Source organism: Scardinius erythrophthalmus, assembly GCF_964197995.2.
Source record: "Scardinius erythrophthalmus genome assembly, chromosome: 23".
NCBI classification, from domain to species: Eukaryota; Metazoa; Chordata; class Actinopteri; order Cypriniformes; family Leuciscidae; genus Scardinius; species Scardinius erythrophthalmus.
Genome location: NC_138243.1, coordinates 13,125,223 through 13,137,328, shown reverse-complemented (window position 1 = coordinate 13,137,328; position 12,106 = coordinate 13,125,223). Strand labels below are relative to the sequence as shown.

At 37.4% G+C, this 12,106-nt stretch overlaps 1 protein-coding gene across 2 annotated transcripts in view; it reads left to right on the top strand.

The window, feature by feature from the left end:
• The window catches only part of zmat4b (zinc finger, matrin-type 4b), a 42,043-nt gene that overhangs the window by 12,469 nt on the left and 17,468 nt on the right, over positions 1–12,106 (top strand). For both annotated transcript variants that reach the window (XR_014029294.1, XM_081354647.1), the window contains exons 3-5: positions 568–657; positions 5,427–5,583; positions 11,087–11,311. Coding sequence is in view for 1 of the 2 variants with exons in the window: in XM_081354647.1 (XP_081210773.1) it covers positions 568–657; positions 5,427–5,583; positions 11,087–11,311 (472 nt within the window). In the remaining variant the exon portion in view is untranslated. The remainder of the gene's footprint in view (positions 1–567; positions 658–5,426; positions 5,584–11,086; positions 11,312–12,106) is intronic.

Here is a 12,106-nt window from a genome sequence, read left to right as displayed (position 1 = left end):
TCATGAAAAGACCCACCAGGACATTCTGCAAAATCTCTCATGTGCTCCAGATAAAAGAAAGCAATACAGGTTTGTGACGTTTCATTATTGTGTGAACTATTTCTTTAATGTCTGGTCTGATGATTCATCTTTCTGCCTTTTAGATGTCCAAAAATCCTTTGTCTTGCAGGCACCCTAACTGCTACAAAACGTTTTAGTTTATGGTGGCCTTTAAGGAGATTTACTGTTTTGAGGCAGATATCTCCCTGCTTGATAATGGATTGAAGAACCCTCTGTGAGAATTACTCCTCTGGTGCCTTTTCACTGCTCATATGGTTGGGCATTCATCTGCTACACAACAATCAATACGGACCTTTATCCACCCACCAGAGCGATCATTCAGAGGGGCACATCAAGCTTTGAGAAATGAAATCAGTGGTCCATAATCTTGTTCCTGTAGCTCTGATGAGAATTGTTTGGGTCGGGTCTGACATTGCTAAGCTTGATAATCAATGGCGAGCTGTTTTTTGTCAACACTGGAATGAATCTGGCTACTTGTGAAACACTCTCTATCTTATTTTCTTGCAGAGTCGAAAGCATGCAAACAAAGTTCGCCTGTATTACATGTTACACCCAGTGGATGGTGGCTGCCCTGCAAAGAAACTTCGGACAGACAATGTAAGTGAAGAAATACGCCTACATATGGCTTTTTAATGTACATGCATTGGCACTGATAGAGATTTTGTTGCTAGTTATGCTATTTGAATTTGTTAGGATGCAGAGAAAAAAATACTAGCACCAATTCCAAGCCACTTTCCTTCTAAAAAATTGAAGCTGGCAGTTTCATTACTCCATTGAGGAACCCAAGATGTAGCTACCAGGAAAAACGGTTTTATGTCCACAACATATTGATTGACATGGATGACCTGCTCGTCTAAGCATATTACTTCTGCCCAGTCCCACATCTCTCACATTTCAGGCTATCATTGGGGTTTAGTGATGAAGTGGATCTTTTAGAAGTACGAAGAAAGACCCAATCCATTTTGTTACAACTTTCACTTGACAAGCTGTCACTTCATGTTACACATGGCTTGTGAATGTCTGCGGTTTGGACTGCTGAAGGTCTAGAGGTTTCATGACTTGTACAAACTAGTTGAGGTTTTGCTAATTTTGAATGGATAAATTAGGCATATTTTTTGCAAAATATGCAAACATTTCTTTGTTCTTGAGTGCCTTTCTTATCAAAGCGAATTACATCAAATCTGTGACAGACTTACATGATTTGTTTCCTCTACAATAGAATCTTATTTTACAAAATTGTTTTTATATGTTGACAGGAACTTTTGCTTGTAGAACAAAGTCTGTTTCAGATTACAGTTTATTCAGGCCAACTCTGATTGACCTGAATATTGTTAATATAATATAATATAATATAATATAATATAATATAATATAATATAATATAATATAATATAATATAATATAATATAATATAATATAATATAATATATAATATAATAATCTTAAACAATATTTGAGTCATTGTTTTTATATAAACAATATCACACGAGTAGCCATTCAATATCGCTTTATATAAGCATGGCTGTGATTCAGGCAGAGTGTCGTAGGTAATCACAGCGTGCTGATATACAGCAATGTCGCATGGCTACGAGTGTGATATTGCATTTATACAACAGTTCGACAGCACAAGTCTGTAAATAAAAAAGAAATTACAACGGAGTGTCTCTAAAACCCTCTTTTGTACTGAACTACTTCCTTCCGCCACAGATTCAAATCTCAAGATTACAGTTTGACAGTTGTGACCGAGCCTCCATTACTAATTCTAAAACATCACTTTAGGGCTAGTAACGATGGAACACTGAGTCGCTTCATTGAAGCTTATTGTATTATGAGAGAGAGATAAGGCCAATTCACACCAAAAAGACAAATGCCAACAAACAAGTTGGCCGTTTGATTTAGAATGTTATGAAAAATAACCGTCACGTTCACACTGCCCCAACAAACCCCAACCAACGCTGACAGGGGTAACACACTGATCTGATAAAACCCAACAAACGTGTTTTTTGCTGTTGGGCTGTGCGGCCTATAGACTAAGCGAGTGCATTACCTGCATCTAACTGATATTCTTCAGGTCAATCTAATATTCATAATCATAAGATCAGTTTGAGAGTCTGCTGAGGAAAGCGATATCTTTGTTTTTGTCCTTTTAACAGTTAAGGGGATTTCCTACGACAGCGTTAGTCAATGCATTTTAAGTTGCGTCTTATTGTTTACAACCTTGTTTCAGTCCCTTTTAAAGGGGTGGTTGATTATGATTTAACTTTTCTAACTTTAGTTAGTGTGTAATGTTGCTGTTTGAACATAAACAACATCTGCAAAGTTATAATGCTCAAAGTTCAAAGCAAAGGGTGAAATTTGCTTTTAAAGAAATCGCTTTTTAAGGACTACAACAAACGGCTGGTAGGGACTACACGACATTCCTCCGGGGTTGGTGACATCACAAACCCTTACATTTACATAAACCCCGCCCCCGGAACACAATTTATAGATTATCAAGACAGAATATGCTAATCAATGACTAGAAGATAACTACACATAAGCTACATGAATTCATCAACTAACCATTCAGAAATGTCCTGTTGCATTCTACATGTTGTCACTTCTTCTAGAGTCACAGATGGTAAAATGACACTATGATTACATATTAGTCACATATTTGAGGTCTAAATAACTACATTCTCACCTAAAAAAACTCTTTAAACTACATTTTGTGACACAACAACAGAGTGGATTTGCTCGACCGCCATGACAGTTGCCACAAGCGGAGACAAACGGTGAAACAGTTAAGGTGATGATACACAGGGCAACTTTTTGAGCAATGTTGCTGGGCAATGTTGCCGTCAACGGGCATCCAAATGAGACACAGGGCCCACGACCGATCTAAATTATCCAGATAGAAATGTATTGCCCATTTTCAATGGGAAAGTGCCCAAGAAACAATCTTTTTGAGCAATGTTGCTGGGCAATCTTGCAGAGCGATTGTTGCTTGGGCACTTTCCCATTGAAAATAGGCAATACATTTCTATCTGGATAATTTAGATCGGTCATGGGCCCTGTGTCTCATCTGGTTGCCCGTTGACGGCAACATTGCCCAGCAACATTGCCCAAAAAGTTGCCCTGTGTATCATCACCTTATAGAGTGCGGTTACTAGGTAAATATCACACGACTGGAAAAGGCTCTCAGCCAATCAGATTCGAGAACCAGAAAGAACTGTAGTATAAAATATAATATAATATAAATGTAATATTTCATGTGATTGACATACAGTCAGTCACCACCATTATCAAACCACTGTTATGGCATTTGAATTGGTCATATAGTTGAGATTTATATTCAAGAGACACAGTCATAGATCAATTCAGGAAATGTTAGTCCAGGACTTTAGACAGGAATATTACAAGCATTTTGAGGGAATGTTGGAAGCTGCTCCACAGGGAAAAAGGGGTGTTGTAGGGTGCAGATGGCAAGACAGAGTTTTGTTTTTTGTTTAGTTAAATGTAATCGTTGCTTGCACCTGTGTTTTACCCCAGTTCTTTCACCTTTTTCATGTCCTTAGCCCGATTCTGTGACGCATCCACTGTGTGTGGTTGAATCAAGCTCAAGCCTAACTGCGGAGCTCTGGAAAACGTTTGTGTTGACCTTTTCTTGTGATGTATAAGCATAGTTTTCTAACCTTGATTGCACTGAATCAGCATTAGATAAGAAGACTACTTTAATTCAAAATAACAAAATAAAGTAACCCCTGCAGACACACTTATAAAAGCATCTATAAACATTTAAGTCTCTGCTCCTCATGTATTTCTTTGGTTTATCTGACTCTAACTCATAATGTGAGTTAGACACGGGTTTGTTTTCTTTTGTCACTGCCAGCAATATTAAAGAATTTGCTTGAAATTAAAAGAGATGCTTCTCTCCTGTGCAGACATGATGATTGTTTCCAGTCAAGGTCAATATCTAAATGGACATTGACGGTTTAGCTGCAGATTGGTGAGGTTTTTTCCCTCGGGAGAGTAAAAAAAGACATTATGGCGTGTCAGGAGAGGAATAACAAGAAGCAGAATGAGTGGACACAGATCAATGCCCCGTGGAGGGAAGACAGACCTCAGCTCAAGCTCAAGGGTTATAGAACAATTAAAGCTCAGAAAGTCAATCAGGTTCTCATTATTTAATTTGATTTATTTCATGCAAGAAAAAAAACTGTAGTTCATGTAATTTTTCTGTGGAGAAAGGAGAAATTTAGATTTAGATTTTCTTACCACAAATGACAGCTCATGGATTGTATTAAGATATTTTTATGGTGCCTTTGGGTATTTGTTGTAGACAGACATGGTCACTATAAACTGTTGTTATATTGCAAAAATTGCATACCGATTCTTCAAACACTACTTTTGTATTATAAAAAAATAACAGTATACAGGTTTGAAATGACATGATTGTAAGTGAAAATGACATAACAATTCCTTAAAGACTCAACAACTAACCTTTATTTATTGTTTACTGCACGTCATTGACCTTGCAGTTCCACTTTCTTAGTGTTCAGGATATTGACCATTGATTTCTATATCGATCTGAAGAGCAGATGTACCTGTAAACAGTGAATGAAGCAATAGCTCAGCAGTAATGCTGGAGAGTAGCTAACTAAACTTATTGTGACACCAATTTTTAACTTAGATTTTCCAGTAGAAAGAAAGTGTGATTTAGGTTAATGTATGAAACAAAATTCACAGAATCGAATCACTGTGAAGACAATAAATGGGATTTTAGATGTAGTTTTTTTTTTATAATAAAACATTCGCTGCTGTCTACTGCTATGTTTTCAACTTGTATAATTACACACACACACACACACACACACACACACACACACACACACACACACACACACACACACACACACACACACACACACACGAAGAGACGATAGATAGATTTTGTTATTCAAGTTTTTGTTATTAGTTTAATAGTTCTATTAATAGAATACTATTAGCTTAGTAGTGTAACTACTTTTTCAAATAGTACTTTGACTGCACTTCAAACAACAATTAGCTTTTACCGAAAGTTTCGATTTGACTTCCATAACAAGTTTAGAGCCAAATTTCAGTCAAGATGAGAAACTCAGAGTGGTTGCATCAGTGCAGGAAGAAGAATATATGCTACACCGTTTTTAGAAATTTTTAAATTACTTCTCCACAGCGCGACCCACATCTGCCAATTTGACAGCCAAATTTCATATCTTCCTCTTAAAGTTATGATATAACACATTTGCTTCATAAATCATTCTGTTCTCCAGTATTATTAGCTGAAGATGATAAACGGTCCTGGTTAAAGGATATCAGAGTATGTGTCTGTCTCTGTGTCGTCCCAGGGCAGTGCGGAGGGAGACGTGGACAAGAACAAGTGCTGCACGCTGTGCAATATGTCGTTCACTTCAGCGGTGGTGGCCCAGTCACACTACCAGGGCAAGATCCATGCCAAGAGACTGAGGCTACTGCTGGGGGAACCACCTGCCATCACATCCAAAGGTAGGAGGTGGGGTCTAAGATCAGCTCCACACTGACTAGATCACCATATTTATGAAGGCCAAGCTGTTCCTGTATCAGTATTCATACTCAAATGAGTTTTACACACATATGACGTCTTAAGCAGTCAGCGGGGAAGTGACCTGTTTAGCCATGGACAGACTCTGAATATTACATGAGGCAATTTGTTCTTGAGAATGAGTTCATTATTATTAGATATTATTGATGTTTGATGAGGTGTGATATGAGAGATGATATGAGTTCTGCTCACAGTTAGAGTTCTGGTCTTTTTTAAAAACCCTGAACCTGCATTTTAAACATAGGTGCTTAACAAGTCCTGAAATGCACAAAAAAATACAACAAGATCTTAGCCACCGCATAGGAACCATGCAAAACACCCTTGTAATCGTGACTCAGTGCACTGAAAGCTACTTGGAAAACTTAGCGACTGTTTAACAATCTCACAGGGCCATTAATCGAACCCAACTGCGTAGTAATGCACAGTTTCACAGAAGACCTTATCAAGTGTATAGCAACCACCCACAACACCCCAGCAACAACATATCAATGCAAAGTTTCTCAGATCTTAGCAACCGCATAGCAATGCACTAAAAACTAATACAGTAGAGTTCAACAGTTAGGTTCCGGAAGTAAAAACTCCATTCATTTTCTGATTTTGAAGGAAACTGATTTTGAAAGATAACTTTTAAACCTTTAAAGACAGCCTTACTCTGAGCTACCATGTTGTTAATCGATGGTATTTGGCCGTCATCCTGCATTATTTCAGCTTATTTTTTAAAATAATCGTGTTTAACAGTATAATTGTTTTTAACAGTAAAAAAACTACATTACCCATGATACTGTACAGAAAATTACACCAATCAGTGAGTTTAAAAAAGCAACATGTAGACAACAATACAGACAGACAAATTTCAAAATAATCAAGGCAGGACACCCCTACGCTCCACACTTTTAGGATATGTTGTTTAGACATAGGGGAAAACGGTTTCAGATGTTACCGTAGGTTGCACGTTCACTTGAACTAATTAACATCACTGATACACTCAAATTTGATCATCGGCCGGAGGAGGGATTCCGGAGCTCTCAACCCGAGTACGACCGAACCAAGTTCCAGCAGCGTCCTTATAAAGACCACGCCCCGACTGGACAACCAATGGCTTTCTTACACCCCATCATTGGACAACTTATTAGAAAACAGACAAAACAAGGGAGAGAAGAGGAACACAGAAAAATATAAAAACAATAGGCTACATAAACACAGGTCGTACATAATACAGACAAAGTGATAGACAGACAAAAAAGCAAGTAAAAAAAAGCAGCATGTGCCAAAAGGTCTCTTTAGCTCCGCCCTGCGAATGACGTAAAAGAGGCGATTGTAGTTCTGTCTACCACTAAAGCCATTGAGTACACAGTCTTGTACCTTTGTCTTTTTGTCCGATTTTCAAAAACTTTTTTTGCTTCAAATCAAAAGTGTGTAGGGAAAAAATGAATAATAATAAAAGAATACTTCTGGAACCAGCACACACATTGTCAGAAAATGTAACAATAAATTAATTAATGATAAAGTTGACAAGTGAGTTTAACAAGTTTGCAGTATATCAGGACTTGGATGTCCTGTTTTTCATTCACCCAAACGTGAGTGCATTAGGCAAATCAGAGTTTGTGTTCTCGAGACTTGTAGCATGTTTATGATAAGAGCAGGGCCTTTAGCAGGAACAACACATCACTGACTCACTTAGCATGCATAATTGTGCGTGGCCAAGATACCTGAGGGTGCGAAATGACCCAAAAAAGAATAAAATGGAAAGAGCTCAGAAAACAATCCAGAATGACTGCTGGATATGCAGAAAAGAAACAGATAAAGTAAGAGTGTACTGCCATTTCTCATTGACAAAAGAGAGGAACCTCTTGATGTTATTGTGTTTTATCCAAAGTGTCCATCCCGTGCAACACAGTATATCAAGGTTAAATCCATTTGCAAGACTAGATTTGCCATTTTCTGCAAAAAAAGTTAGCTTTGCCTGTTTTATCATCCACATCAGGCGGCAATCCTATAGTCCAATCACTTAGAAAGTAATAGCGCACCTCTCATCAACAAGTCTCATGATTTAATGTGCTTTTATGTCCACAGCACAAATGGTGCGGGACGAGTTACATGCTGACTTTTTAAAGTGTTTGTTCAAATAGCAAGCCTCACTAAGCAACACCATTAAAAACTATTAGTAACCATAATAGGGTTCAAGAAACTGTCCTTTTGTTGTTTGTTCAGCAGTCATAGTAGAGGCTCAGCATTATTCTGTTACATTTGGATGGTTGCTTTACGGTGGCTTCCGACGTCAGATAAAGGTCTTGAAAATTTTTTACGTTTTACATGTGTGGCGAAAAACGCAATTTTGAGGCAGTTATGTTTATTTTTGAAAACATATGTTTCTAATAAGTAACTCCTGCACAAATCTAAAATGATAAGGTGTAGACAAAATGGTCATGGTCAAGGATGGAAAACAGATGAGGGTATAATTTTTGTCATTGTCATTATCAAACCGGTCCACTGCAGATCTACACAATTACTGTAACGCTAGTTTGAACAAGATATTATTAAAGCTCCAAATGATAACACTTAAAATTATGTTGATCTTTTGCACCTGCACCCCTTTCCCATAAACAGAGACATAATGTCAGAAGAAACGGGTACAAAACCGTTCAAAAGCCAGTAAGAGTTTTATAAACTTGCAATTGCGAGTTATAAAGTCAAAATTATAAGATAAAAAGTCTATCTTTTAAATTGTTTAATTCCATGGCGGAAACAAGCTTCCATACTGTTTTATGCGAATCTATTTTAAAATGTAATTTTAATGAATTTTCAGCATCATTACTCCAGTCTTCAGTGTCACATGATCCTTCAGAAATCAGTCTAATATGATGATTTGCTGCTCAAGAAACATTTCTGGTTATTATCAATGTTGAAAACAGTTGTGCTGCGTCATGTTTTTGTAGAACAGTGTAGAACATGTTTTTTTGATGAATAGAAATGTCAAAAGAAATCTTTTGTAACATTATGTCTTTACTGTCGCATTTGATCAATTAAATGTATAATTGCTGAGTACATTTTTTTATTTATTTAAAAAAAAAATCTTGCTGACCGCACACTTTTGATTGGGACATCCAGAAAACATTTAAATGGCAGAGAAATGTTTAAATAATATGAAATGAAGTTCTCATTCTCCAGTTGTTATGCTGATAACATAATTTGCAATTGAAACATTTCTATATTAAATTGTGGAAAAAAAAGAAGCTATAACCATTTTCACTTGTGGCCTCAGACCACTGTATTTGTCACAGTAGCGTTTCATATCACACTCTGATTATGTGTTATAATGAAAACAACCTTCCATTCAAACACCTCAGGGAACCTGAGACGGAAAGAAGAAGAAGAAAAAAGGAATGCTTCTATTATCAAGTTTTGACACCTTCTACAAATACACATGTAGAGCTGTGTAAGAAAAAAATGACGTGGACGTCCAAGATCTCAAAAATTAAGTTTATTACAGCATAGCAGGGGCAAGGTACACGAAGAACCTTGGGTTCACCGGCGTCAGAATGAACCCAGAACATCCAAATCTTAAACCTTTTATCCTGTTACAGTTTACCACTCTTAATGTAACAGCTGTGTTTGAGAAGGTGTCCCATATACCCATTCCCATTCTACAATTAATCATGGCCATTTGCTCAGGATGTGATCAACCCAAATGGTGAAGAAACAATATAACTTCACTTCGTTCATCTCTATGATAAATAAGCCATTTTGGGGATGAGCTTTATTCTAAAATATATTTTGGAGTGGAATCTGGGTCGAGGCAGACTACAATTTCTTACAGCTGCCAGAATCTACCCAGATATCTTCCATTTGAAAAACAGGAGAAGAGCCAAGACGCCCCATTTGTGCCATCCACTGTTCCTATTTTCTACATGTTATGACGCGGGATAGCGTGTAGTCTTATGTTTACCGTTTGCTATAACTGAGCATAATTAGCATCTTCTTAGCTTTGTAATAAAAATGCACTTCTTAAAAACAAACAGAGAAAATAGAAGCTTACACCAGCTTGTGTGAGACAAATGACCTCCCGTCTGTTTATGAAAAAAATTCATCATATTAGTGTCATGAGATTCATAATGCACCTTATTAAGGTGCAGCCACAGGGGACATTCTGTGTTCCTAATTTGTGGCCTTTACCCATGAAATATTTCACACTGACATGAGACTGTGCCCTACGCCTTGACAGGTGAGACAGACCGCAAGCAAAAAAATGTCAATAGAATCACGTATGCATGTCTCCGAAATTCTAATATGTGTTATTAATGCTGTCACACACCTGCTGTTGTTGCTCCGATATTGTTAAATAAAATGAGAAATGGATATAACATTTTAACTGTAAGGCCAAGATAGCTGCTCTGAGTTTTCTCCTGTAATCACTGATGAGTTTGGAGATCAGAGACCATTCCTCCATACAGAATATCTCCAGATCCTTCAGATTCCCAGATCCATGTTGGTGCTTCTCCTCTCCAGTTCATCCCACTCTTGTTCTGTAGGGTTCAGGTCCCTTTTGAAGTTCCAATCGTGTCTGACAACTGAATATGCTGGAGTTTGTTTTTGTAGGAGCGAGGAGGATTTTTCTTGAAATCCTCCCAAACAACATGTGGGGATGTAGGGGTTGTTTGAGGTTTTTTTCTGACCCCCAAGACTCAACTAATCTCTGCAATTCTCCATCTGGGATCCTTGGAGAGTCCTTGGCCACTCAAACTCTCCTCCTCACCGTGCATTAAGATAATATAGACACGAATCTGCCAATTCCTGGCAGATTCGTAACATCTTTAGTTGATGGGAACTTCTTAATTTTTGCCCTGATGGTGGAAATGGGGATTTTCAAAGCAGACACTTTCTAATTTGTGATGCTCAACAATCTTTTGCTGCACATCAGAACTATATTCTTTGGTTTTATTCAATTTAATGGATGATTAAAGGAAATTTGGCCTTTGTGTTTCCTCATATTTAAACTCCTGTGAAACAAGAAATCATAGCTAGACAATTTCATGTTTCTAGTCACCCTGGTGTGCTACAAAATTAAAATATTAATGGGAATATACTTCAGAGATATTTTACTCGTACATATTCTAGGGGTGCCAATAATTGTGGCCAGTGTGCTTTGGAGATTTTTTATTTTATTTCATATTGACACTTTCAATTCTTTTACTTCAATGAAAGGTTAGATGTTTGCTATTTTTTGAATAAAAGATCATTTTTTACAGCCATCTTTGATCATATTTACCAGGGATGCCAATAATTCTGACCACTTACTGTATATCTCCTGTATGAGTGCTAAGGCTCAGTTTCTCTCTCAGTCATGGTGTTTTGTTAACATAGTCTTTATCTGTAGCCTGTTATTGAACAGAGCACCAAGTATACTAAGTCTGTTTTGTCCTCTTGCAGAGGTGACAGCCGGTTCAGAGCATATGGTGACTGAAGATTCCCCGGGAAGTCCTTCCATACATGGCAGGCTCTCACACCGTTACTGCCAGATGTGCAAGGCCTGGTTCAACAACCCCGTCATGGCTAGACAGCACTATGAAGGCAAGAAGCACAAAAAAAATGCAGCCCAAGCTAACCTCCTCGCACAGCTGGGTAAAAGTCTGGAGGATGGAGATGAACTGAACGGTATGTTCTGAGAGGAACAGACAACACATGGATTTAAAGGGATTGTTCACCCAAAAGTGAAAATTCTGTCATCAGTTATTCACCCTCATGTTGTTCTGAGGTCTGGAGCTTTAAAAAGGATGCAAAATACCATTCAACTATTAAAAAAGTGCCACTTTGTGTGCGCTATATTCCAAGTCTTTTGGAGCAATTCAATAGCTTTGTGTAATGAACCAATCAAAACAAAGTTTTATTTAGTTGGATCTTTTCAGTAAATCGTTTGGTTTTAACGATTCTTTTACTGACTGACCTGGTCATTAAATTTCCAGTCTGTTCATCACACAAAGCTATTGTATTACTTCAGAAGATTTGGAATATAGCGCACAAGTCATAATATGCACTAGTTTTATGATTTGCATTCTTTTTAAGCTTAAAAGATGAAATTGTACTGTATGTACAGATGACTTATTTTATGTTCTATGGAAGAATGAAAGCCTTGTTGTTTTGGAATGACATGAGGGTGAAAAAATGACGATAAAATTTTCATTCTGGGCTGAACTGTCCCTTTAAAAAAGTACATTCAACTGTAACGATGTTTGTTTTCATCAGTCTGTTGTAATGGCTCATGAATAACCCCGTCGTAAATGCCACGGTTTAAGCACAGATATCATCTTAGCATTGACCATCCACTGTTTTACAGGTCTCAGTAGAGGCATTTTAATGGTCTTAGAGTCTTTTCACAAGCAGGCATTTCATTAACGATTTGTATTATTCAGCAGATAGCTAAAGAGTTTTCGTACGAGGCAGTTATCAATA